Below are 27118 nucleotides of genomic sequence, written 5' to 3' on the forward strand. Positions count from 1 at the left end.
CTTTAGATAGTTTCTAACCCATAAATTTCGCAAATCATAGATATAGTCTAGAAATCCTCAACAGGAGGCCTTTTATACACACATTGCGCACTCACAAAATTTTGAACACCAACTTTTCATTGGACAGTTTGCCTTCCTCTGAAATCTTGAGTCCGTCCTCTACACTCTCCAATCCATCGAGCTCCTTCACCTTGTCAGGCTTCACTTCCCCTCGCTCAAGGTACTGAGGCAACAGCCGCAAGTATTTCTCCCAGAGTTTCTTGTCCTCGGGCGTTTCGTCGCCGCAGTTCTCGATACGGAACGGAAGTGCTCTTTCAAACACGGTGTAGACGATCGTCCACTCAACCTTCACATGAGGGTTGACAGCCTTGATTTCCTCCTTGGCCGGCGGGAAAGCAGGAATCAGAATGATGACATGGTCTCCTTCGATCTGTGAAAGCGCCTGGGCTATTTTGGCCGTGGACCCATTAGCAGAGATGGTATCGAGGGCACGCTGCAGCTTCCCCTCGGTGATCTTTTTCGCTTCCTCCACCCAGTCTCCGTGGTAATCAAGTACCACATCCGCTCCCAGGGATTTGAGCTGTTCGTGGTTTTTGGGGGACGCAGTCGTAATGACACGCAGTCCGCTAAGCTTAGCTAGCTGAATGGCATAATTCCCAACACTGGTCGCCCCACCGTACACCAAGAACCAGTCTCCGGTCTTGGACTCGGAGGGTTCAGGCAGAGAGAGCCGCTGGTACAAAGCCTGCATGGCAGTGGCGAAAGCAAGTCCAATGGTAGAAGCCCCCTTGAGCTCCACGTTCTCGGGAACCTGAAAGACCAAGCTCGATTCAATGGAGACGTATTCTGCATACGTGCCCCGAATGGGGTTGGCCGGGGTCCCGTTATTGCTGGACCCATGTACGAATCCAGCGACGCGTTGGCCCTTGCGCCATGCCGAGCCGTTGGGGTCCTCGACGGTGCCGGCAAAATCGCAGCCGAGAATCAGGCCCGCCGGTGCAGGTGGGACTACCGGGGGGGAGCCTTTGACCGTTTTCCAGTCCGACGGATTCTGGGCGGCGTAGTGGACCTTGACAAGGATCTCACCGGGGCCAGGCTTCGGGCGAGGGATGGATTGAACGGAGATGACGCCGTTGCCTTGCGTGATGATAGCTTTCATGGTGGCCATGTTTTGAATGTTGCTTCCGCCTAACTTAGATGACTAACAATTGATGATAGTGCTGCTTTGAATGGTTGGAGTTGATAACGTTATGAGGAGGGGTGTTTACGACTGTGGCTTACAGATGCCCATTGGATTATATGGCTTGTATTCATCCCCTGTCGTAGACATGAGTTTCTAGGCAACATAGTGATGCAAGCACACCAAAATCTGACCACGTTACCCCGCCTTTTCAAAGCTGCTGTTCCAGATAGCTTTTGCATAACAAATCAAGACGACGAAGGAATGGAAATGATTGGAAAATTTATAAGCATGGCGTGAGGCGGCTGAATAATCATGTTTCGCGCCGTCGAATCGCTTCCTTTGGATCACAAACTAGCCGTAAACGGACAGCAAACACGGACGCCGTGATATTCCACAGCAATGACGAATGTTATATAACGTTACGCGTCGCACACAACGTTGACAGCGACTGCGAGAAGTCTTGAAATTGTTGAACACCACCCAATTATTTTCTGCGTTGACAATGGCTTAATTGGAGGCTGGGAACCTGTTCTTTGATAAATAGTGAGAATACACCCGCGTTTGGAGCTGCGCAAGATGCGCCATGATCCAATGCCAGTTCTTCATGAACTATCAATGTCACATAAACTATACCTTTATAAATAACCAACAAACATCATGACCAGGGTTGAGAAAGTTGCCGTTCTCGGTGTAAGTTCTGTGAATAATGTCCTAGGCATTTTTGATACTCATGCCTGATATCAAGGCCACCGGTTCTCTCGGTGAGGTCCTCATTCCAGCACTTCGCGCTGCCAATTTCGATGTAACCTGTATCCTGCGTCCCGCAAGCAAATCAATCATCCAAGGAGTCACCATCAAGAGAGCAGAGTACACCGATAAGGAAGCCTTGACGTTGGCCTTAGAAGGCCAGGACGCAATAGTCGAGGCCTTCAATCCGGCGGCCGCAATTCATCAGAAACAAATCCTCCAAGCAGTGCTTGCCGCGGGGGTGAAGCACATAATCACACCAGACTTCAGCGGCAACACGTTCCATCCACGCGCCGAGGATGTTCTCATCTTCAATCCCAAGATCAAGGCTCAGCGTGAGCTCGAAAAGGTAGTCGCTGACTCCGACGGCAAATTGTCATGGACAGCGATAGTGACGGGGCCGTGGTACGACTGGGCGATCGAGAAGGAGATATTCTGGGTCAACAAAGAGAAGAAGGTCATCACGCGCCACGGCTCGGGAGACCAGCGATACAGCATCAGCAGACACGCGCTTAACGGCGAGGCGCTGGTTGCTGTGCTGAAAGACCTTGACAAGTATAAAAACCGGCCTGCATATTTTGCTAGTCACACTGTTTCAACTAATCAGCTTGTTGCTATTGTCAAAGATTTGGGGCTTGAAGGGTGGACGGTTGTTGATACTCCGTTTGATGGGCTATACCAGAAGGCTCACGAGCTGTGGCAGAGGGACACGGATAATGGTGTCCAGGACAGACTGAACTCCAAAGCGTACGAGGCTCTTTCCACTGTTGCGCTTCTGGACCAAGACAATCGCTATGGATCCAACTTTGAGAGCCAGGTTGAACCGGGTTGGGATGAAGGGAAGATTGCGTTGAAAGAGAACTTGAGGAAACTACTCAGTTAGATCGGTTAGTTACGCGGCGGAAGCTTTGAATTGAACCCTCGCTATTGTGACCTGGCGAGGGAGCATAAAGGCAAAGTCTGCCATGAGTTCTTGAATGGTGGCGCATGTTGTTTGTTCGAAAGTCGTAAGAGAGTTGCTGGAAGGGGGCGAGAGGTCGGAACTCAACCAGCAGGTTTGAAAAACATATCGTTGACGTAGACTCACATAAACAAGTCAACTGATAACCCATCATAGTGTAATGATACAATGTGCTCACTAGCATGTCATACCATCTGTTGGAGGGTTTGTTCCGCATAACGACTCGACACCGCAATGCTTCAGCTCTTCAGTCAATCATGGTCCCCATCGAATCAAGATGCAGGGATGGAAGTTGGCAAAGAATCAGGAAGATAATCTAGGCTTCAGCTGGAAGAAGAAAGGACGAGTGGCAAGCAAATCAGCCAGGATAGACATTCTAGCCCTGTACCAACCCTACAGCCCTTCCAACTGGTTACCCTGCGCCACCCAATGGGCTAGAGACATGAGCCAGCCAGCCCAACACCACACCCTTGGATCGCCCGTCTCTGCACTCCACTGTACGCGCCCGAACCGACATTCTAGAATGTGACGGGCGGCGAGTGGGAGTGGATCATGCCGACATCCTTTCAGTTCTTAGACCGGCATAACCGGCATGTAGAATGCATCGCGCTCTGCATGCCACGCCGGGAGGACGAGGGTGTCGACCAGGCTGCGCGTCGCCTGAGACCAAGGTTGCAGACCTGCATGTAGCATGTGGAATACTCGACTTTCCTCTTTGATCTACACTGGTTGAGTCATGGAAGCTGATCACAACAACTTGGGACGAGAGGTGCTTAAAAGTGACGTTTTGAGAGGCAGGACCTTGATTGATTCATAGCACATTTCTTTGCGTTGCCTGCGTTGGCACATTTGTCGTTTATTCATTTGATGCTCACCATTCAAGTCTTTCAAAGTCACTTTTGTAACTCTTGAGTCATATTCGCTTGATTGGGATTTACGCATAACCAAATTTAATGGTTGACTGCTCTAATTAGGGCACGTTTGGTTGGAAACAACCAAAATTGAAAGCATAAGCACCAAGGATGCCTACACAGGCATGCTCTCAAGGATGTGTGACACCGGGACGACCGACGACGCAATGAAGGGGAGCGCAATTTGCCAGGCATCCACTTGCAGGAAGTGTGCCCAGCCAAGACAAGAAACCTCACGAACTACTGTAAGACTGCAGAGTCTTACCAGGTCATCTTGACCGTGGATTCGGTATCATGCAAATTGGGATCCCTGTCGCGTACCTTACCTCGATGGGCCCTTTCGGGACGCTTTACCTATATCACGATGGCGACTAGGTCAGGAGGTTGAAAATATCGAGTTTGACACTTCAGTCGAAGCCCATTGCTGATGATGAGCAACGCCACGTGCATCCATTGTGACGGCCTGGAGCGTTGATTCTGTTCAGAAAGCTTCTCAGCGTGGACTCACCGAGGAGGCGTTTCTATGTCACAGGTCAAGACGGTCTAGCCATCTTGGACACCGATGAGCGCAACGACGCCATCATACGGTGTAAATCATTCGTAGAGGATGGCGGCTACATGACGCCCCCGACACCCATCATGGGATGACACGAAAAATTTGACAAAAACATCAAATAGATGGTAAGGTGAAGATTTGAGCGAAATAGTGCCCGGGAGCCCAAAGCTGAGTCGAAAAGTTTACCTTTCTTGGATGCAGGGGCAAGTGGCAAGTCGCTTGACGATGTTGCGCCACTGTTGCAGCATCGTGGAGTCTGTCAAGAAAAGTGACAGATGTCATCCCAACACGCCGAGAGAACAAGGTTCTGGGTAATCGCGGGTTAGGTGAGTGAGCGGTTTCTGTGTCAAGTACATGCCAGTGACAGGTAAAATCATGCTGTCAAAGGATCAGCAAGCCCCGGAGAAAAAAAAAAAACAAACAGAAAAAACAGGTGGTTCTTCTGGCAATGGAAAGCCAAAATCGTCGGTGCAGCGTATGCATCGCATCACCTTACAAGCGAACGAACTCCACGACATGACGACTGGTCTTGGATAGATACAATCCAGCCAAGAGGCGATGGACGTTGGCAGGAGATCCACAGAGGCCAAGAAAAGCACAGCCTGACGATTTGCTGCACTTTTGGAATGTCTGAGCTTCCTCAGAGAGACCACGGGCTTCGAGGAGGCAATCTGATTGGCCAGAAGGAAGGGACCGAATCGGCTTGGTAATTGCTTGGGTTTCTTGGACGTCCTGGTTCTCTGGTCGGGTAGGATGGGTGCGTATACGGGTGCGGCAGCCAACACCGGGGTGATGGTACGCGAGTGACTAGGGTGGTCCGGTATTCCAACGGGGAAGGATGAAGGAGGGCCCGCGGCCAATCATCCCATGGTGTGTCTTGCATCCAAAGAGGATGGGCAAGTGGTGACCTGGGAATCGCGAGCTATTCCCGTCCTTAATTCGTGAAAGACTGATCGGGAAGATGTCTGGATTCGGTGGGAGGGAGGAAATGGGCGGACGTGACTGGCGGAAGAGCGCAGCGCCAGGTGTGAAAGGACGGAAGCCGGGTGTCTAGCTGGATCGGGGAATATTGGAGGGGGGAGGGCCCGGGAGGGTCATGTTCCTTTTCGGTCGGGGGAACAAATAAGGCGAGGTTGCTAGGCAAAGGGAGCCGAGCAGGCCAATCCGCCTTGGAGGACTGGGTGAGTGGTCGATGTGGGAAGAAATGACATTCGATACAGTCGATGGGCGGAGCGTTCTTGGAGGCACTGGAGGTCTTGGCCGCTTGGCGGAGGGAGCGAGTTTTATAGAGATTCCGGGCATTCGTGCCACATTGGGGACGTTTGGGCTGACGGCGCGAACATGGAGATGGTGACTCGTGCAAAGTCTTGAGATGATATTGGGGGGATGTCTCATAGAGATGGTCCGGGGATCTGGCCGGTCAGGGCCACAGGGAGGGACGGGACTACACACGTGGTGGATTCGGAGGCCGTGATTCGGTAGTTGCGGGGGACGGAAGTGGGGCCGTGGCGGCCATGGCAGGAACGTTGTTGTGGTTGTATGGCACTTTCCCTCCAAGTAGGGTGCGCTTGGCGCTTCTTGTGAGCATATGTCTTGGCGCTTGGCGCGCCAAGTCGCTTCAGAGACCCACTATTAAGCGGGGTTCGGTGGCTGTTTTGGGTTAAGCCCACCCATCTCTCCCGTCTACGTACCTAGTAAGAGTCTTTACACCCAATCTAGTCTTTCTCACGATGACTTTCTTGTAACTCGTGTATCGACTGTTTCGTTTTAAACTGGGTCGTGATGGAGTACCTCCTGGTCTCTGGGCATGTAAAAACGAAAAAAAAAGCCTATTCGATCTTTGTACCGCTATTGGCTTGTTAGCTAAATGTCAAAGGTACGAGTTCATCATATCCTCCCCACCAAAGTTTCCACTATTCTTCCAAACCAACGACCAACATTGCTCTCGGATACCTTGCTAGAGCTGAACATCCTGGCTCACGCACTACGACGTTCACCAAGTCTCCAGGCCTGTCAGTGGCACGTGGGGGATGACAGTCTGTGTCTTGCTGCGTCGCATGCGCTTGCGTCTAGACACTTGCTACCAATTCCCTCCCGTCCCATGTAAGTCCAAGACACCAGGCTCTCAGCTAGTTGACTTCAATATCCGTTTTCTTCCACCGAGATGCCCCCACACTTATGCGCCATGCTTTTTGTCGTTTGCCTTATCGAGGGATGCGATGAATGCCCTTCAATGTTGACATTGCTGAGATACCGGAAGACATTACAGAGCTTTCGCTCATGTCCACTCGTCGACCAGCTTTGCTAGATTCTAGCATATCAACCCAGCTTTTTCAATGCAATTCCGTCAAGAGACGGTTGATATCGTAAACATTGAACATGCCACGAGGTTCCCAATACCTCTCATGAACCATACCCGAAAAGGGAAAACACCTCGAACGGCTGCGCCATTCCCCGGTACACTAGGGAGGCACCCGTGTAAAATTTGATCGAAGCCTATCGACGGGTCCGCCGCACCTGCAGATGATGGATGTGGCGAGCCCTTGCCGGCGGATTTGCGTTTTGCAGAATGGAGTGTGGCATGCCCTTGTTCCATTTTCTGCTGATGTTGGTCTGTAGCTTGCACTCGCCGCTGCAGCTGGGCTGTCTCCCACGCCCGACGAAGACATGGAGGCAGTACCTTGCCGGGCTCGTCGCACGACCCTGGCCACCACACTCGCCATGGACCATGGTTCGCCTGTGACACTCCTCCTGTCCTGGTATATATCTTGTGCATCCGCCCGGTCTCTGTCCTCCTGCTTCCATGTCGACTTCTCGAACATCATCCCCCTCCCCGGCCTTGCTTCCCGCGCCATACAAAGGGTCTTCGATCTCTTCAATCCTACTTTGCATTAGACAGACTTGACTTGCATCACTCTGCATTTCAGTCCGACACATTCCTTCACATCCAGAATCGACCTCCAGAGAAAACAAGACCATCTTAAGCGCGCTTGCGCCAGCCGATAAAAATGGCTCTTCACCAGTACGATTATATCTTTGCCATTGGCACAATCTTCGCGTTCCTTGACGCTTGGAACATTGGTGCGTCCACTCAGACGCTCACACCCTTCCCCGACCCAAACACTCATCTTGAACATTGCAAGCTAATGGAAGCATCCAACAGGTGCCAACGATGTCGCCAACTCTTGGGCCACATCGGTCTCATCCCGATCCATCTCATACATCCAGGCCATGTCTCTTGGTTCCATTCTCGAATTCGCCGGCTCCGTCGGTGTCGGTGCCCGTGTAGCCGACACCATCCGTACCAAGATTGTCGATATTGACATGTTCGAGAACGACCCTGCTCTTCTCATGCTTGGAATGTGCTGCGCCGTTACTGCCTCTGCTATGTACCTCACCTTCTGCACCAAGATCGGTCTCCCTGTCTCCACCACCCACTCCATCATGGGTGGTGTCATCGGTATGGGTGTTGCCCTCATCGGCGCCGAGAACATCCACTGGACCTCGGCAAGCGGCAGCATTGACTCTGGTGTTGTCTCTGTCTTCCTCGCCTGGATCATCGCTCCTGGTCTCGCTGGTGCCTTCGGTGCCATCATCTTCACCATTACCAAGTACGGTGTCATGCTCCGCAGAAACCCTGTCATGAAGGGTCTCATGCTCGCCCCCGTCTACTTCGGTATCACCGCCTCTCTGCTCACCATGTTGATCGTTTGGAAGGGTGGTTCCATCAAGGTAACCTTCAACGACGCCGAGACTGCCGGTATGATCGTCGGTGTTGGTGCCGCATGGGCTCTTATCATCACCATCTTTTTGGTCCCGTGGTTGTACCGCATCGTCCTCAAGGATGACTGGCAGCTCCGCTGGTACCACATTGCCCTCGGCCCTCTTCTTCTCCGCCGCCCTGAGCCTCCTCTCCAGCCCGAAGGAGCTGCCGGTGGTATTCGCGACTTCTACGCTGGTCACATGACCAAGGAGGAGCTTGACGCTGCCCGTGGCGGTGTTGTCCAGACCCACAGCAACGATGTTGAGTCTGGCTCCGCCGACGGCGAGAAGAAGATTGTCCAGGACAACGCCGACGCCGAGGCTCAGACTCCCCGCCCCCGTGCTGACTACGTCCACAAGCCCATCGTCGGCCCTCGCCCCGAGGGTGCCTGGCACACCGGTCCCGTTCTCTTCTGGTTCGTTAAGAAGGTCTTCCTGTCCGGTGTCGACCAGGACATCGTCAACATGCAGAAGAAGGAGAGCGTCCTCACCGGTGACTTGGAGGAGATGCACGCCCGCGTTCAGCACTACGACAACAAGGCCGAGTTCCTGTACTCCTTCATGCAAGTCATGACTGCCTGCACTGCCTCCTTCACCCACGGTGCCAACGACGTCGCCAACGCCATCGGCCCCTACGCCACCATCTACCAGATCTGGAACACCGGCAAGCTTTCCGGAAGCAAGTCCGAGGTCCCCATCTGGATTCTCTGCTTCGGTGGTGCCGGTATTGCCCTCGGTATCTGGACTTACGGATACAACATCATGCGCAACCTCGGTAACCGCTTGACGCTGCACTCCCCCGCTCGTGGTTTCTCCATGGAGTTGGGTGCTGCTTGCACCATTATCCTGGCCACCCGTCTTAGTAAGTTTTCCCCACAGAGTTTGTCTTCTGGGAACATTCATCAGTACTAACCTCAGAAATAGAGCTCCCCGTCTCTACCACCCAGTGCATCACTGGTGCCACCGTCGGTGTCGGTCTGTGCTCTGGTACCTGGCGCTCCATCAACTGGCGCATGGTTGGCTGGATCTACATGGGCTGGATCATCACTCTGCCCACTGCCGGTATTATCTCGGGTTGCTTGACTGGCCTCATCGTCAACGCCCCCCGCTGGGGCATGGCCAGCTAAATCTTCCACCTTGCAGACGACATGATTTAAAACGTTAATAATTCTGGTCCACGGTTGGCTATCTCTGGTCGGAGTCTTTCTCGGTCTCCGGCGCAACTTGGAAATTGTTTCCTCCCTCTGGAACTTGTACTCAAAAAGCTTTTTGTGTATCCTTTCTTTTTTTTTCTCCGGACACATAGACTACTCATACCCTCATTAGTGTTGTGCCATTTAATAAACTATGTACCAAAGGATTTTGTCCGCTTACAAGATTGATTTAGATGACTGTGATTGATCGAGTGAAGTCGTGAGAATTCTGCGACGTGAGTTATGCCAACGAGAGTTTTTGACCAAGTGTCATGGTGTCTTTGCTTGCTCGAGGCAATCGATCAAAGGCAATATGACTTGACCAAGCGCTTGGAATAAATCTCCAACAAGAAAAAAAGGTTGGTGGTGCATTGGGTCATTTTGAGGTCAGTTGCAACCTGTCATACCCTTGAGAAGTTCCCTAACAATGTCATTAGGGTGAGAAAATTGGTAGTCTGAGATGAGAAAGCAGCGAAGTGGACGGTAAAAAGTCATATAAAAGGACAAGCACTGCTCCTGATGTAAGAGGAGGCCTCTGTCATGGCCGAAGGGGATATTGTATGGTGATGCCAAGACCAATGATATGTGTCTGGCTATGGTGAAGCGCCAAGACCACGTTTGAGCGATATAAGTTGACCAGAACATGAATGGGAATGGGAGATGAGTGGGAGAAACAAATGGGATTGTACGGTTTTGGGAGTGCTTGGACAGGTTTTCTTGGAGAGCAACCCTTTCCACTTTTGACGCTTGCCTGAAAGAGTTTGGGAGTTGATGCGGAAGCAACCCGGATTTCGAGGCAAGAGTTGGATTTGTCCATCTGTTCCCTGGAGTATGAAAGCTCTGGGTTTCTTGTGCGCCTTGGCGGCGACGGTACTGATGTTTTTGAGCGATTGGAAGAGGGATGAAGGAAATTTTGACGTTTGACTTGTTGGAAAATGGCTCATACAAGCTTGGAGAACACACGAGCATGACGAAGATCAAAATGGCTGGTCTTGGCACTCGGTGATGGAAAAGGAAGCTGAATTCGGGCAAACAGCGAAAGAAGTAAAAGAACGACAGCGAGGGCGGGTGATTGACTGTTGTTATATTTGTCTTGGCGCTCAGCTCGTCGCTTGCGTGGACGATTAGACCCGTTGAGGCATGATTCATGGCCATACCTAGCATTGGAGAGGGAGAAGGTAATGTCGCAGTGTGGGATTGCACATCTATCTGGGACGAGCGACAGGCAATGTGTCAGACAGCGGTGTGGTCTAGATGCCGGTCCTCGTTTCTTTCGGCCGAAGGTGCTGCTTCAAACGGCTTAGGGTATAGGGGTGAGTTTTTGTTGTCATTTTGAGAGGCGAGACGCTGCGTACGAGAAGCACTCTACGAATCACAATGCGGTATACCGACCTGGAGTATTCCTGGAACAGTATAGCCAAGAGTCTTGCTTCAAGATAACTACCAACCAGGTGGGAGAGTCTCCATACCCCAGCTGTGTGAGAAAGCTTAATTGACATTGGCATCATCTAGGCCCACGGTGTCCTTCGATCTCGTGCGACTTATCAAGTGTGGTTTTACATCGAGCTGGATATTTACACGACTGCAGTGAAAAGGAGTTGCATTCAACACAATGAATGAACTCTTCAAGTTATCTCACTGTTTCGCATCTTGTCCTTACTGCCCTCGCCCAACAAGCTCGTGTGAGGCAGCCAAAGGACAAGGAGACGCTGAAAGTGCACAAAATCCAAAACTGGATAACTCTGCGCTGAGCACAAATTTGAGCATGTTTATGATCACATCCCTGGCAACTCTTCAGTTTCCAATTGGGTTAGCGCAGCATGGAGACAACCCCGTGCCAAGACGATTGGATGACAGCAATCGCAAAATGCTGGATATCTATTGACATGGTCTTGGCATCGCGACCACAGCCTCTACAGCTCCTTCAACGCGACGCATGGAGGAAAAGACAGGCCTAGCCCAGTGTATGCGAAGGGATATCGTCTCATCTTATATACTGATGGGATACTTGCCAAGAACCGGAAATATCGCCGGCGCCAAGTCAGGATCTGGTGTAGCTTCACACTCTCGACAAGGTCACGAAATGCACATCCCCTGTATGCCTGATTCAGCTCGTGTTAGCACTAGGCCGAGTTTCATTGCTATTCTCATCGTTCTAATGCTTGAGTTCGGCCGTTGGCGTACGGGAGACGCCAGTTGATCACACGTGGCTCCCACTTCCAACACTTTGTGTCATCACCGTGCCCGAAGATGGCGCTTTGTGTGGCCCCCTTCGCGTTGCATGAGGCCCCTTCTGGAATCAGGCCGCCGTTGTGGCGTTTTCTGGCAGACCTTATCACCTCACACTGAGCTTTCCTTCCCAACTGAGGAGCTCCCATATAGGTATTGTGATTGCTTAAGACATACTCCCGTAGCAAACTACGTACAATGCTCTTCATCGTTGCGCCGGCGTCATGAGCTACTTTGAAGACCTACGCGACAGCTTGCGGGCTTTCGCGCCCCAGGAGCGTCGCAACCTTCTTTTCTATATCCTGGGAATCATGGTTTACAAGTTCGGCCTCGAAGCATTCAACGGATCCATCACGGCTCTCGCCACTAACCGATATGACTACGAATCGATTGTCAACAAAACCGACTCGAGGACATTCGAACGACTGGCTCTGCTGCAGGGCCTCAACCAAGCGGCACAGTGTGTGGGAAGTATCATCATTGCGCCTCTTGTCAAGAGATTTCCCACCAAGAACGTCCTTGCGTGCGCAATTTTCATCTTTGGCCTCTGCTCCGCCATTCTCCTGATCCTCGACGCTGCTACCGGGGGTACCTTTGTCCCGGAGGCCTACCGAGAAAACCATCCCAAGAACGAGTGGTCCTACTACGGCAAATATCCCAACGATGCCATTATCCCGATATACACAATCAGTGGAATTGCATACGGCTGTGTTGAACTGATCCGGCGAATCATTCCCCGTGACATTGTTGGAGGTATGTCCAGAAGTTGCGAAAGATGGACTCTATCGTGAGTTTGTCCAGCATCACCTTTCGTCCCACCATTTCAAGGGCATCACTGACAAATGTCATCTAGGTCCACATCTTCTACGAGCTCACTGGCACAGCTGGTGCATTCGTCACGGGCCTTGTTCTTATCCCACGCTTTGGAAACAACATGAGCTTTATCATCACACCGATTTGCTTCGCGGTCTCCGCCACCATTTGGTTCTTCATATCTGATCTTGGTTTCGTCAAACGCAACAAATCCCTTATTCTGCAAGAGCGTCCTAGCTACTTTAAGGCACTTCTTGGGGGTTTCTGGCTGTTTGGAGAGTCGATCTACGTCGGCGCAAGAATCATCTTCACATCAAGAAAATTCATCTGGCTCATCCCCGGCTACTCTATCGCCCTATATGCGCATCGTTATCTAGAGAACGGTATCGCTCCTCACGTCGCCCGGCGCTATCTTGGAGAGTCGGCCTGGTCGCAGATCATGGTTGGAGGTTCCAACTTGGGAGAGCTGCTCGGTGCTCTGTGCGTGTTTCTGTTCACAAACGTCATTCAGACCCCAATGCCGTGGCTACGAATTGACGCCCTCATGCTACTGATCGTCTGGTACATCCCCTACTGGAGGCCTCAAGCCCGCGATGTATCTCAGGCCTGGGTTGTTGCAGCTACATTTCTTCCAATCTCTTTCGGATGGGCCGCGGGAGATGTGTCCTTGGCTGCCTACATCCAAGCCTCCCTCGCACGTAAGGAATCCGACAACAAGAACATCTCAGCGCTCGGTGCCGTCATGGCGTTTCTATACTCCTTCTACATCATCCTTTACGCCGTTGCTGGAACTTTCCTAGGTCGTTACCTGGATGGTGTCTATAACGCCAGCGGAGGAAGCAAAAATGGCGGAACCATTTACAGCGGCCTTGTAAACACTGCCGGCGTTCAGTTTACTGTCATAGCAGTGGTGGTGATTTGCGCGACATTCGTTCCTAGAGGCTCTCTGGCCCTCAATCCTAAAATGATCTCAGATGAGAGGCTTGATAGGGATTTGGTTTTAGATGACGACGACACGATGCATAGGCGTACGCCAGAATACGTCGAGAAAGATGGCGTTGAAGTTGTGGTCAAACCGCATGAGCGTCTCGGAGCCTCTTCAAGTGCCTCTTGATGGGTGTTGGATGTTGGACAGCATAGCTGTGTTCTGACACTAGAATGGGGTACTTGGGTCTGGTCGTCTTTGGACATGATTGTTCAGAGATGTGGTGAGAGCTGTTCGTGTAAGAAAGTTTTAAAGATAGAATAATAGCGATGCCTACATGTAGCAAGGAATTTCCGATTCAGGGGCCCGCATTTCTCCTCTGTGATGTCTCAAGCAGTTGTAATCTGCCTCTCCGAGGCCCAAGCTTGCTTTTCCCGTAAGCCTCTCAAGGCGGGCTAGTGCCTGGTAGCGGCCATTGGCTACTGGCATTGGGGTAGAGATGGTGCTGATCTTCACAATTCGAATTCATGCTATCACAAGACTTTTGTGCCTCCCTGACGTCGCAGGAATGGGTTCTTATAAGCCCTGACTTGGCCAAGCTTTCAGAATGCCGCATCAAGGCAAACGCTTGACTGCAGAATGTTTATGCTTTACATGCTGCGATCAATATTTGAGCCTTCACAATCTCTTTCCATACTCGGTTGACTGAACAAAGATGGGAGACTATACTTTGGCACTCCCTGAGAACAGAATCCATCGATCACAAGGAAATTCTGCGCTTTCACCATGCGTTCGCGATTGTCTTACATGTTTCGAGGCATGGTGAACGCCACGCCAGGGTGAGACCTAGCCTTGCCGACCTATCATTCTACTTTTTCAATCAAAGTGGCTTTTATTCTTGAATTAATGTCTCGTCGCGGACTTTCGGCAGCATTCAGCGGCGATCACGTCACTTAATTATCTTTGGTTTATATCTTCGTATTGTGCCCTCTTAGGGTAAAATTTGGCACTTGCTTTTGCAACCACCGACTTCATACTACAGCCTCAACAACTATCACATCTGCAACAATGGCGAACTCATCTACCGATGACGCTACGTGGGTCTCTGAACTTCAGCTTTCAGAGCCTCCTTCGGGGTTTTCGGCACCGGAACTTGGGCCATGCGCTCATTCGGTAGAGGGGTACGCGAACAAGAAACGTCTGATCGTTTGTTGTGATGGAACATGGAACAACTCGTAAGACTTTGAACCGCCGAATTACCAGCCACGCTGCAGATAATTAATGCAATGTGAGCTTTATAGAAACCAAAAGGGAAACATCGCCACCAATGTATCCCGTCTAGCAGCTGCTGTGGCCCATAAGTGCTGCACTGGAATGCCACAGGTTGTATACTACCACCGAGGCGCAGGAACTGAGGAGTCCAAAGTAGCGCAGTATCTTGGTGGAGTTTTTGGAAAGGGTGTCAAGCAGGTATGCCGACCGAGAAAGACTCAGTCGCGGTAACCTCAATTCCGTACAGCGCTCTCTGACACATATTCCGTTTACTAGGACATTGCCGACGTTTACCGCTTCATCTGCGACAACTACAACCCTGGAGATGAACTTTTTATTATCGGCTTCTCCCGAGGTGCTTTCACTGCGCGATCCGTTTCAGGTATGGTTTGCAGCATTGGATTGCTCAACCGTGTTGGTCTTGCAAACTTCGGTGACATCTTCCATGACTATCAGAACTTCCCCAAATGGAAGCCCGGAACGAGCTTTAATAAGGAAGACCACCTTGTTGGCTTTACGCTGTCCAATTATGAACGCCTTGAGAGATTCAAGGCCGCGGATGGTCGTGCAGAGAAAAGAGACCACGCCACTATGCGTAAGGATCTCGAGGAGGAGAAGAACAAGTTCTTTGAGAAAATGGTTCAATGCAAGTCTCCATCCGGACGAGGAATGGATCTCGCGCTTATGGCCAAAAAGTATCGTGACCTTCTTGAAAAGGTATGTGCATCAGCTCTGGTACTGAGTTGCGTTGTATCTTATGCTGAAACATTGCACAGCACCAAATGATTCTATGTGAGAAGAAAAAGCAGGAGAGAGACGGGAAGCAAGGCTTTTTCTTCGTCCCACTGGACGTACAGGTTGAGGCTGTTGGTAAGTTATTCTGAAGAGAATTGATCTGTGCATCAGGCTAATCGGACCACAGGTGTGTGGGACACAGTCGGCAGCCTTGGATGGCCCAAGATGCCTTGGGAAAAGATCCGCAGGGATCGGCACGCCGACGAAGTATGTTTTATTTCAAGAATTCTCTGGGGTTTTCAACCCGTGACCTTTTATAGATGATATTAACAGGCATTTCTTAGCTTCGATTCGCTAGCCTCAATGTCCACCCCAATGTCAAGCATGCCTTCCATGCGCTTGCTCTCGATGAATGGCGAACTGCCTTTAGCCCAACTCTTTGGGGTAAAAAGGGAAATTCTACGACCAAACTTCGTCAGGTCTGGTTCCCAGGAAGCCACAGTAACGTTGGTGGCGGCTGGGAGGACCAGCAGATCGCGACTATCGCTCTGGCTTGTGCGTTCTTCCTTTTCCATGTTTTAATACAGTCTTCTGAGAATTTAAACTGATTCACCCGTTTTATAGGGATGGCTGACCAACTTTCTTCGGTCGGTGTGGAATTCAGCACCCCTGAGATGAAGCGTATCTTCTGGACACTGGAAGAAGGCGTTGAAGCCAGAGAATGGGCGAAGGGCAAGATCTCGAGCCCTTCTGCGACGTCAGCTTTGCCCGACAAGGCTTACAACGCAGTTTGGTATCCCTGGCAGAGAATCAAGGGCGTTAACACCGTTGCCGGCACTCGCACTCCAGGTGGATACAAGGAGGATGGTGGAAAGGCTGTCATCGAGGCCCCCAATGAACTGATCCACCCCTCTGTCCGTATCCGCTACCTCTATGACGGACTGGGTTTGGACGATGCCGGTGAATGGGACTGCCCCGCGCTCACAGGGAACGGCTATAAACTTGAGAAAAGTACCGAACCATCCCAGATCGAGAATGACACTCACAAAAGCTTTGGTTCCGTATACGAGACGCTGTCTGGGAAGGTTTCGTCGGTTCATGGCGGATTTCCCGTCGACTCCAAGCCTGATCAAAAGCTTGTTGTTCATCAACTGCCTTATGAGTCTGATCTTTACCAGCTTGAAGAGGCTGCAAACAACTGGGTGTGGGCCAAAGCCGACAATACTTTCCTTCGTGAGGAACGAATCGGTATGTGGGAGCGACTATTCATCAGCATCAACCACAAGCTGCTCGAGAGGCAGACTCGTGAGAAGCTGGCAAGAGAGGAACAGGAGCGAAGGTACCCAACAAGAAAGAGCTTGAGGGAAGGACTCCGATCATGGGTTGGTGATCGGGTCGAAAACGCTCGCGGGGTGGCAGGCGATGTGCTTAATAAGACTCTTGACAAGCTACTTCCCACCCCGGAGAAGCTTAAGCCTTTGGAATACCCTCCAAAGTTCGGATACCATGACTTCGTCTCATGGCAGCGGGGTGATACGTCGGCGAGAGTTCAAAGAGTGTGATGATACGAGATTCATTTCTGGAATTCTGGTGGATCAGATGGAGCTTTTATTTAAACTTTGATGCAATAATAACCTCTACTACCTCGGCCTTGATCAAAGCAGTCTTTCTTAGAAAGAGCATTCTGAAAAAGTGGACGCGTTGACCGTACGGTGGATGGTAAATAGCAAGTGATAAGACGTAGCCAAACTAAATTGAAACAGCCAGAGAACATGCTGTATAACTCAAAGCTCAATGGAAGGAATAATTTTATTGTAAGTAAAGGAAAATAAAATCTTTATTTTTATCGGTCAGCTTCATGTGACAGGCTTAAAGCATTAATTCGCTTAGCTTAAGGTACAGCGTTTGTGACAAAGTGTCGGGGGTCAACTGTGTGCTATGAACAGAGCAGCTTTTAAAGAAGCATGAACGCAGTTCATGCTGAACGACCCATGAACTTTTCTATCAAATAATTTTAGGGCAACAGGTAATTCGTTTTGAACTCATTGTACACACTGTGGGCATGCAAAACTTCATGTAACACAATCCCGGTAGCTCATCAATCCTTGTGCCCACTTAGTTACATCGACTCCTATTTCCATTCCCGCAAATCAACAAATGACAACCACTGCCATAACACTTTATCCTTAATTGAAAGGTTAAGCCATAAATTCAATATTAAACCCTCCTCTCATTGCCCTCTACCATTTCGATATCTTGTCCCTTGTTGTTCTCGCTGCTGACAACATGTGCAGCAGTCTCATTTTGTGCATCGGCCTCATGAAAAATTGCAGCACCCTTCTCGACGTGATTCACTCCTCCAAATAGTGCATCCATTTCTTCAAGAGGAACCTGCTTAGTTTCCGGCAGGATGAAATAGACGACACATGCAAGACATACATTCGTGGTCATGAAGAAGAAAAATGTCTTTCTGATACCTTGGTTAGCGACACGTATTAATAGTTTCATCCAGTGAATTTAAACTTACAATCCTTCGTTCTGATAGAAAATGGGGAAAAACTGCTGAAATATGGTGTTGGCCACGCCCTGCATTTGCACACTCATGCCAACAGCTGGACCTCGGACGTTGAGTGGAAAGACTTCACTTGTATATGTCCATGTAGTTGCTCCCCAGGTTGGCTTGTAAAAGAACGCAAAAAGAAAGGCAAGGAAGGTAATGGCAATGCCGACTGGCTGGCTCTTCTCCTGAGTTCCCGGGGTTGTGAGGCCAACAACAGGAATAAGCATAGTGCACATGGCCATGCCGCAGGCACCGACCAAGAAAAGAAACTTTCGGCCATATCTATCCACTGTCCATACAGCATTAAGTGTAAACAAAATTCCGAATGTGGCGTTCAAGGCGTTGATAAGGTTGATGGTATTAGAATCTTTGAAGACTTTGGCGTAAATAGTCGATGAATAGCTGTTAAGCGTGCCTTGCCCACTCAACTGCTGCCCAACATTGATGAAGAACGTGATATATAGTCGCTTTCGAATGCTGGGGTCTTTGAATAAAGCGAGGTAAGCCTTCCAACCTTCTGACTGAGCTTCTTTTTCGTACTCGATAGCCTCACGAATTGCCCTAATCTCTTCCTCAACCTTGTCGGTTTCTGATCTAACTCTTGCCAAGGCTTTCCGAGCGCCTTCAACATCTTTACGGCGACTGATAAGCCATCGTGGGGACTCAGGAATGAATGGCAGTTGCGCAATGATTATGACAGGCATCATGAGCTGGAAAATCACCACCATCTTCCAATCCCAGTCCCCTAGTGTTTGACGGCGTTGGGCAGCACCGTAGTTGATCCAGTATGCGATGAAAGATCCCACTGAGTAGAACATCTGCCAGAAGCTCATGACCTTTCCGCGAATATGCGACTCAGTTATTTCGCCGATATAAATAGGACCGGAAGCTTTCGGTGAATCAGTCACAGAAGACCTCTGCTAGAGATGGTGTGGAAACTCACTGATGGCTACGGCTTGGCCTACGCCTATTAAGATACGACCGAAAATAAAAACACCAATTTGATGCCACGGAGTAAAAGTTTGGATGAAAGTGGCTACGACTGTGATCATGCAGCCAATACCCATTCCCCATCGGCGGCCGAAATAGTCTGCCTAGTCACTCATTTACATCAGTAAATCTCCGCAAATAGATTTTGAACATAGGTAGGAGACTACTCACAATAGGCCCAGAGAAGAACCAGCCTGTGACAATACCCCCAACAGTGTAGGTGGTATTTATGAGTCCGATCATGTGGGCATTGGGTGTGTTGAAATGGGCCTTCCAATTAGGCGAAACTTGAACAGAATTGAAGACAGATGCATCGTATCCCATAAGAATCATGCATCCAGCCGCCACAAGGGCGACATACCTACATGTAAATTTAGCGAAAAAGTGAAACTTATCAACAGTAATTATTAGCTGCTCTCACCAATTGTAGACTAATTGCTTGCTCGGCATAGTGCATAGGAAGGTGAAATTGACTTTGAAGTTCTGTCGACCGATGCTTTCTTGCTAAATCTTCAAAGTGGAAAGTCTCCAAATGGTCTGGCAGGTTCGAATGAGTGATAGCTAGCTCCCTGATATAGGTGTTTATGAGTGTAGTATGAAATTCCTTCCCTGTGACTATGCTTACTATACCAAGGTAGGCTAATAACGGCTCTCTGTTCTTGTCCCAGCGCCATGGTTTGTTAATACATCACAGAACCCTGTTCATTGATGTCGTAAAAGGAATCAGCTAATGGCATTGTTCCTGACTAGAAAACGCAGTTAGTTTTAGGCTAAATTAGCTCCAACCTTGGTGATACGTAAATCGCATTATGCAAACACAGGTTGCATGTCAAACTACCCAAAGCGGTTCTGGGGATGGCCTATCTTTCTCGTAATGGTGGCCAAATAGGGGACTTTACGTACGACACTTGTCTCCAACTTCAATTTTGCAATTAATGTATCTTTCTTATTGGAGGAAGTATTAACATACTGACCTCCTGGAATGCATGCCATTCTTCCAACTGCGTCTACTGTGTGAAGCGTTTGAATGATCATCCTACATGTCCACAGTCGGCCCTGGTCTGGTCTACCCAAAGGTGTGGCTGAGATTTAGGCTAAAAGCAAGGAAGCTTATTTTGGCAACCTGCGCGTTGGAAGTTGGATCCTTTTCGGGGTGTGTGTGAGATAATCGTGCTAGATTTATCATGCGCCCCTCCACTAAATGATTTCATATGCGGGGAAGCTCGCCGACTGGAAGACGTCAACCGAAGGATTCTCAATCCTGCATACTAGCAATCCAATCATTGTAACGCTTCTTTGTATTTAATTCTATGCACACATCGAACGAGATAGCTGAAGCCGGCAGACATATCCCGATGCCGACATGTTTGCTCCGAAAAAAGTACGGCAGAGTACATCACAGTTCAATGTTACAATGTCAATAGATGTATGTTTTGGAGATAATCAAGCTTAACGCTCATTTCGGTGGTTGAGAAAGAACCCAAGACCAGGCATCTCTGCCTGGAAACAGGCGAATGGGCAGGGGACCAAACGTTGAGAGCGATCACAATAAAAGAGCAAGCAAAGCGTTCAAATTCTACAAAATAATCGTAACAACAACATTCATCATCTTTAGACAACTAGGTGCTTTTACATTCTCTTCAGCCAGCTAGGAAGATGCAGTTCTTTGCGGTATTCAACTTCATTATTGCATCAGCTCTTGCAGCATGCCAGCCAAACCTGCCGCCTTTCCCAAATATATCGGCTTCCCCTAAATCACCCATTGACTTTCAATTACCAGCTGGTCCAAATCGCGACAAGGTCTGCGTCGTAAAGGCTAATCAAGACGATGCTGGACCAGCTATTCTTTCAGCTGCTAGGGACTGCAACAAGGGCGGTACAGTATACCTTCCCAACGGCACCTACACCATCAAGTCGACACTTGACCTTACCTTCTTGGACCATGTGGATTTTGCTATCTTTGGTAAGATCTATTTTAAGGGCGACCCTAAGCATTGGCCGGGTAAAACGTTCAACTACCCTTTTCAGTCAGTCAGTCTCTTCTGGAGGTTTGGTGGCTCTGATGTGAATATCTATGGCGGTGGCCAGGGTATCATCGATGGTCTCGGCCAGGCGTACTGGGACGCCATGGTTCTTGATAAGAATGTATTGCGTCCGACTCTTTTCGGGACGGATGGATTGCATAGATCGACCATCACTGGGCTCAAAATGAGGAACAGCCCAGGTTGGTTCAACTTTATTTCCAATTCTTCAAACATTCTTGTCAGCGACATCTCACTGGACGTTGAGCAGAAAAACAAGTCTGCCCCAGCCAAAAATACAGACGGATGGGATACTTACAGAAGTACGAGATTGTGATTCAAAACTCTATAATCAACAACACAGACGGTGAGTCTGCACTATCTCACAGGTCGCTGACAGCTGTTGGCAAATGCTAAAGTAGTCGTTACAGATTGCGTTTCTTTCAAGCCAAACTCGACCTCAGTCGTCGTTCAGGGCCTTGACTGTACCGGTTCACACGGAATATCCGTTGGCAGCCTTGGGCAATACCGCGATCAGGTTGACATCGTTGAAGATGTTTATATTTACAACATCACTATGTCTAAAGCCTCGGACGGGGCTCGCATCAAGGTCTGGCCCGGCCTGCCTCCTGGTAGTGACCCTGCTGCTTCTGGGGGCGGTAGCGGTTGGGTTCGCAATGTAACTTATGAGCTATTTCATAATGTTGGCAATGATCGTAGGTTTTCTTATACTTCAACGTCATCTTCAAATACATTAACAAATTGGCAGACGCAATTTCCATCTCTCAATGCTACTACACCAAGAATCAGACAATTTGTGATTTGTATCCGGTCAGTTGCAATTGCTTAAATCTTTGACTTCACCCTCCCACATGTAGTGCTGACATGTTGTTTGGAACGCCTAGGCAAGCCTCAAAATACAGGATATCACGTTTTTAGACTTTTCTGGTACGACGAGCAGCAAATACGCTCCTCGGGTTGGCGAAATTATTTGCAGCTCTCCCACGGTGTGCACAGGCATAGTTGCCCGTAATATCAATGTGAAGCCGGCTGGAGGTCAGCCAGCCTTCTTTGGCTGTCACAACTTTGACCAGTCCAATGCTAAGATCAATTGCAAAGAACCGGGACCTTAATGATTGATTGATAGTTTAATTGGACGGGAGCTCCTCGCAGTTTACTAGTATTTTATAGCTTCAAAATTATTTTCCTGTTATATTCTACGTTCACCTGTCGTTATTCAAGCAATTCTGATTCGATCTTCGTGATCATGTAATGGAAAGACCACCTCAATTCGCCTCTAGTGGTTTCGCGACATTTTTCTACAACACTCCTGGTGCTGCAAGACATCATCATTAGCGGCTTATATCTATAAAAGACCATACATAGGAATTACGTTTCGCGTAAGAAATCAAGTTGTGGATATTTGTGAGAAGTAGCTGTAGAGAAAATCAAAAGCACCACTTCATGTATGTTTATGAGTGACTTCCTTGCTATCATAATGAGATTTTATCTTGGGCAACATTTAGTTGATTATTCGAGGTCATATTCCCGAACAAAAAGCCGACAGTCTTGGCAAAACCACAGAACGGCATAAGAGAAGAACTGTTTGTTAGAGGTTGGTTCGCCTATTGCAAAGTAATCATCTACAGCTACTTTATTGAATGAAAGCCATCACACATTGCTCATCTGTGAAGAACTGTTATAAGATTTCTTTTTCAAATGGACCGATTCGTGGATAATTTTACCAATTGCGATGGAAAGACGTAGTATAACCATTAGATCATTGATGTTTAATAGTTCGAGCTTTTGTTGGTTAACATGTGTGTACTTGCCGTCAATGTACACTAATGTCACTGCCAAAATCACAATTTGAGTGTTTCGTTGGCATTGATTGCTGATCGCCGACACATAGCGCCGCATGTAGCCGCACATAACACCCTGGAAAGCCTCATTTAGCCTGATATACCTTTCATTGACAATAATGTCACAGCCTGGGGCTTTTGGAATGAGTTTCATCGTTCATGTTGTTGTTTCGGCCGAATCCATGTCTTGTCCCCTGTCGCTTCCCCATGCCACCCACCTTGTTGCCTGCATGCACATCGCTGACCCGAGATATGTCCATTTAGCCTAAAGTACATCGCTTCTATGCCAGGACGAACACCTGTTGAAAGATTGGAAGAATAATGATCCAACATCATGCACCTGATTGTGGGGATCTGCAAGAGATTGTAATGTTAGCTTTGAAATGAATGACCAGGTACTTGTCGGCATGTGATCATACATTTCGGTTTCGTATCTTAGAGGAATTGGTGGAAAAACAACGTGCAGAAGGTATGGGCACATCTTTTCTTTCAACATGGCTTGCGGTGACAAGCAAAAGGCTCACGCAGGTCAAAAGTCCATTTTGGATGTACTAGTGAATATCACACAGTATTCACAACAGTCCCCAATACGAGAGCTTCTGTCGAGGTTCTCCAGTTCTCCTTTTACTAGCCTCTCACGGTCGTGGGGAAGCGAAGCCGGCAAATAGAACATACGTCATTGTAGGAAACTTACATCTTTAATGGCGACGACTGTTTGTTTTCAAAGTTGACTATAATTATTCATACATAGCTAAGAGCAGAGGAAATCAGTCATGCTACGGTAACCAATGTTGTAAAAAGAATCCTCTCGCTGCATCACACAATGCGACACAAAAGTGGACAGGTATTGTTTCAATTCGAATCTACTACAATGAGACCCACCACAGTATGATCATAGTAACAGATTCTCGAACTTCTTACCAACGAGTAGGAGTGATGTGGTAGCTTAATACAATTCCCGAGTTTTCCTGGAAGAAAACTATGCCTTGACAATACTATTATGTGCTTTACATTCGAACTATTGTGCTGAATCCCACAATACTACAATGCAGCGCCTGAAGCCTTGATATCTTTGGTGTTTGAAGTCCACTACTCGATGGTAAAGTCTTTGAACGTAACAGTGCCCGATGTGCCTGAAGCGTATATCCCGTAAACCGTACCTGAGAATTGTCATTTCCGACTCTTCGTCCAAGCACAAAGAGAGGAGCTCACCTGTGAAGTCGTCGCCACTCAAATCTGCTGCATTCACAGTGCCAACATTGGCCTCGCCTTGCCAACATTCGTTTTGAAGCAGTTCGTAAGAGAAGTTGTATGTATCCGCGGTAGACTTGATGATCAGCTTAATAGAACTACAACCAACGATAGATGTGCTGTTGACGAAAGCAAATTTCTGGTTTTGGTGTACCAGGGCAAGAGACAGCTGGCCATTACTGTTCACATCGAGTGACACGTGGCGGTAAGTGTCCTTGTAAAGAGACAAACCGCAGTGGCCGTCCTCCGGTAAACTCTGCAAGTCAAGCACAGCTGAAGCACTCGATTTCAAGGAAACTTGTCTGCGGCCCACAAAGGTAGGAGAGCCATCGGCACAACCAAGTTCCGCTGGTGTTGCTCTGAGACAGAGTGTGTTGTCCTCTAATCCCTGACTGACAGTCTGGAGGTTAGGGGTTCGCAAAAACAGGGTATGAGGGCATTCAAATGTGACCTTCCGCGGCGCCTGAGTTGGTTGACCGGCCAGGAGGTCTTGGTTACAATGTCTTGAGTCCACAATTTGCTCAAGTTCAACATGTTCTAGCACTGGAAAAGCGCCTTTCGGCCACACTGCCGGAACCAGGTACGTTTCACGTCCCAAAGGGTAAGCGCTACCGTACTCACGACGTGCTAGCATTGCACACCACCACTCATCATTGGCATCGGTGAAGAGATCACCGTGGCCGACGCATTGGATAGGGTGACCTGGACCCTGAGTTGTCAGAACCGGGTTTCCTTGGTATGACTCGTAAGGGCCCCAGACGTTGTCGGAGCAGGCCATTGTGATTTTATGGGAACGATGAGTACCGCCTTCAGCAATGAGCAGCCAGTAGCTCCCATCCAGCTTGTACAGGTGCGGGCCCTCAGGAACTTTATCTCCGGAGCCAGCCCAGATGTCTCTCAGATCTGACAAGTATTTTCCCGTCGAGAGATCGATCTCAGCTTGACGAATGACTGTTGCTGGCTTTTTGCGATAGCCATGGATCCAGCTTCCTTGCATGAATACCTTGCCATCATCATCGAAGAAAAGGCTCGGATCGATGCCGTGAAAGTCGAAATAGATCGGATCGCTGAACGAAGTCGGTTCTGTGAGGTCTTTGCATGTGATGATGAAATTCTCGGGTGCAAAATCTTCTGTGGAAAACATGCCTGATCGGCCTTTTAGATTTGTACAAACGATGTAAAATATCCCATCATGATGTCGGATTGTAGGGGCGTATAATCCGGCAGTAAAATATTCCCCAAACTCCGGCCGGTTGATTTTAGTAACTGCATAGCTTAAATCCAGCTGCGTCGTTCTACAGATAGCATGGCCTTGAGGTTGTGCATCAGTATTGGGGTTGTAAAGCCGTGATACTTCGATGGTGACTCACCAATCAATTCCCAGTGCACAAGGTCCGTCGACCTGTGAATGGGGAGACCAGGAAATATCTGGAAGCTCGAATTGATCATGTAAAATATCTCTCCTACCCGTACGACGGATGGGTCAGGGTAGAAACCTGGGAGAATCGGGTTTTGGAAGCTCATAGATTTGGACATGGTTGCTATTTTCACAAATCACCTTCAATTCTCTGCCGAAATGTGCTGAAGTGACAGATAAAAGAATTTTCTCAGTTTCCTTTTACTTGCTTGAGAAACTTGACTTAGAATTTTGGTTGTAATATACTGTCGAATACACTATTAGAAAAGCGTCAACCATGCATTCAAGAGCTCGATTTCGGACTTGCAAGCTATTGGAGGTTTTGAGCAGGGGCTCTTGAAATTTTTGGCGCCCCCGCAGTATATGCGTTGTCGATCATTGGCAACAGGGATATTTTGCCTGAATTCAAATACTCCAAAAGACAGTAATGTCGTCGCCGCATTTATAACATGGCACAAGTGTTTCGATTTGCTGGTGGTACGTTGACTTGCCTGCCTATCTGGGCTAGCAATTGACACCCAATGCCAACGGATTAAAGATTGGCTGAAAGTCGGCCAGTGCTAGTATTTATGTCCGCCATCATCGCCAGATTACTCAATAGGAACTTAATTTTGTAAAACTGAAGGTTGTCGGTCTGTGACTAACATGAGTAGTTGATGGGCATAAACAGTACGCAAAGAAACATAAAAAAGCTATTCATTACCAATATCTAGCAAGAAGAGGATGTAGAATTATAAATTTGTGTTGGAATAATACTACTAGCATGACCGTAGTTAAGGATGGCAGGGTCTCTCGTACGATAGGGGTAGTTGTCGTTTCACCACTTAGTTAGCACTTACAAGAATCATCGCGGAATTAACAAAATTCCTTTGATCAACCCGTACGTTGGAACGTGTATCGCCATATGGCTAAAGGCAATTCAACAGTTTGAGAAATTGCCGGAGGGGGAGTGGCGTTGAACGATGTTAGAGTGACCCTCTTTTAGGAAAGAAAAACAGGGACCTCATATAAAGAAGCACCTACGTTGTAAACTGGGCCTCTATATAGATTTCCATAGAATTACTGCTATTCAAAGTACTCATAGCCACCAGAAAACCCACCTCGGTTGAGTATCGAGTTCACATCTTCTATTGTTTGGCTGGAAAGGGCTCAAGGTCACATATCTCGGTGCAGGCAGTCTGTATCCAAATGAAATAAATGGCTTCTTTCATAGAGAAGTGCGTGGCTCATCCTAGAGTCGGAAGGATACCGATTAATTCAAAGCTTTTAACATCCTGAAAGTCCAACTCTTCCCTCCAACAAAGGGAAAGAAAGGTCATTGCAAAGACCGCAAAACCAGTAAATATGTGCAAAGTGAAAGACTGGCCTTCGTAATTTACAAAGAGCATCATAAAGAAATACACAAAATCAACAATGCACAAGCTTTCGAAGCCTGCGAGAACACCAAGGAATATAGAGACCGAAACAACCGCTCAAGGTCGTAAAGCCGGAAAAGAGAAACATATATTAGCCGCAAAAGTCAAACAGTACTGAGGGTGTGTGAGCGTCAGTAATGCCAGTAAGTAGTTGAACTGTGACACTAGGGTCACGCTGAGGGAGGTACCGTAGCTGTGCTGTCATCCACAGTGTCAATCTGGGAAATGTAGGGCTTTGGCCTCACAATGACATTGTTGACTCGTGAACCTTCGTCATGGACGTAGTGAGACGACTTTTTGAATTTAATTGCCCAA

General features: G+C 48.6%; 8 protein-coding genes across 8 annotated transcripts; 5 read left to right on the forward strand and 3 right to left on the reverse strand.

The window, feature by feature from the left end:
- Positions 1-91: 91 nt before the first annotated feature.
- CTRU02_204724 (zinc-binding oxidoreductase) lies at positions 92-1168 on the reverse strand (the record flags this gene model as incomplete). The annotated part of the gene is made up of 1 exon (XM_036721200.1): positions 92-1168. The coding sequence occupies one exon, from the start codon at positions 1166-1168 to the stop codon at positions 92-94; it is 1077 nt and encodes a 358-aa protein (XP_036587184.1).
- A 672-nt stretch (positions 1169-1840) lies between these two features.
- On the forward strand, positions 1841-2813 carry CTRU02_204725 (NAD(P)-binding protein; the record flags this gene model as incomplete). The annotated part of the gene is made up of 2 exons (XM_036721201.1): positions 1841-1873; positions 1929-2813. 2 exons carry the CDS (start codon positions 1841-1843, stop codon positions 2811-2813), a joined length of 918 nt encoding a protein of 305 aa, XP_036587185.1.
- Positions 2814-7366: 4553 nt separating this feature from the next.
- CTRU02_204726 (phosphate-repressible na+ phosphate cotransporter) lies at positions 7367-9247 on the forward strand (the record flags this gene model as incomplete). The annotated part of the gene is made up of 3 exons (XM_036721202.1): positions 7367-7439; positions 7522-8982; positions 9045-9247. The coding sequence occupies 3 exons, from the start codon at positions 7367-7369 to the stop codon at positions 9245-9247; spliced, it is 1737 nt and encodes a 578-aa protein (XP_036587186.1).
- Positions 9248-11766: 2519 nt separating this feature from the next.
- CTRU02_204727 (uncharacterized protein) lies at positions 11767-13469 on the forward strand (the record flags this gene model as incomplete). The annotated part of the gene is made up of 2 exons (XM_036721203.2): positions 11767-12288; positions 12396-13469. The coding sequence occupies 2 exons, from the start codon at positions 11767-11769 to the stop codon at positions 13467-13469; spliced, it is 1596 nt and encodes a 531-aa protein (XP_036587187.2).
- An 879-nt stretch (positions 13470-14348) lies between these two features.
- CTRU02_204728 (uncharacterized protein) lies at positions 14349-16849 on the forward strand (the record flags this gene model as incomplete). Its single annotated transcript, XM_036721205.1, has 7 exons — positions 14349-14515; positions 14582-14750; positions 14829-15269; positions 15329-15422; positions 15475-15554; positions 15632-15842; positions 15912-16849. 7 exons carry the CDS (start codon positions 14349-14351, stop codon positions 16847-16849), a joined length of 2100 nt encoding a protein of 699 aa, XP_036587189.1.
- Positions 16850-17504: 655 nt separating this feature from the next.
- On the reverse strand, positions 17505-19287 carry CTRU02_204729 (Quinate permease 6; the record flags this gene model as incomplete). The annotated part of the gene is made up of 5 exons (XM_036721206.1): positions 17505-17757; positions 17815-18736; positions 18791-18941; positions 19009-19198; positions 19259-19287. The coding sequence occupies 5 exons, from the start codon at positions 19285-19287 to the stop codon at positions 17505-17507; spliced, it is 1545 nt and encodes a 514-aa protein (XP_036587190.1).
- A 1206-nt stretch (positions 19288-20493) lies between these two features.
- CTRU02_204730 (Exopolygalacturonase A 2) lies at positions 20494-21991 on the forward strand (the record flags this gene model as incomplete). Its single annotated transcript, XM_036721207.1, has 4 exons — positions 20494-21181; positions 21290-21574; positions 21628-21689; positions 21764-21991. 4 exons carry the CDS (start codon positions 20494-20496, stop codon positions 21989-21991), a joined length of 1263 nt encoding a protein of 420 aa, XP_036587191.1.
- Positions 21992-23809: 1818 nt separating this feature from the next.
- Positions 23810-25507, reverse strand: CTRU02_204731 (Non-reducing end alpha-L-arabinofuranosidase BoGH43A 6; the record flags this gene model as incomplete). The annotated part of the gene is made up of 3 exons (XM_036721208.1): positions 23810-23880; positions 23933-25282; positions 25342-25507. 3 exons carry the CDS (start codon positions 25505-25507, stop codon positions 23810-23812), a joined length of 1587 nt encoding a protein of 528 aa, XP_036587192.1.
- Positions 25508-27118: the final 1611 nt, after the last annotated feature.

This window comes from Colletotrichum truncatum (genome assembly GCF_014235925.2).
Source record: "Colletotrichum truncatum strain CMES1059 chromosome Unknown Contig_0002, whole genome shotgun sequence".
NCBI classification, from domain to species: domain Eukaryota; kingdom Fungi; phylum Ascomycota; class Sordariomycetes; order Glomerellales; family Glomerellaceae; genus Colletotrichum; species Colletotrichum truncatum.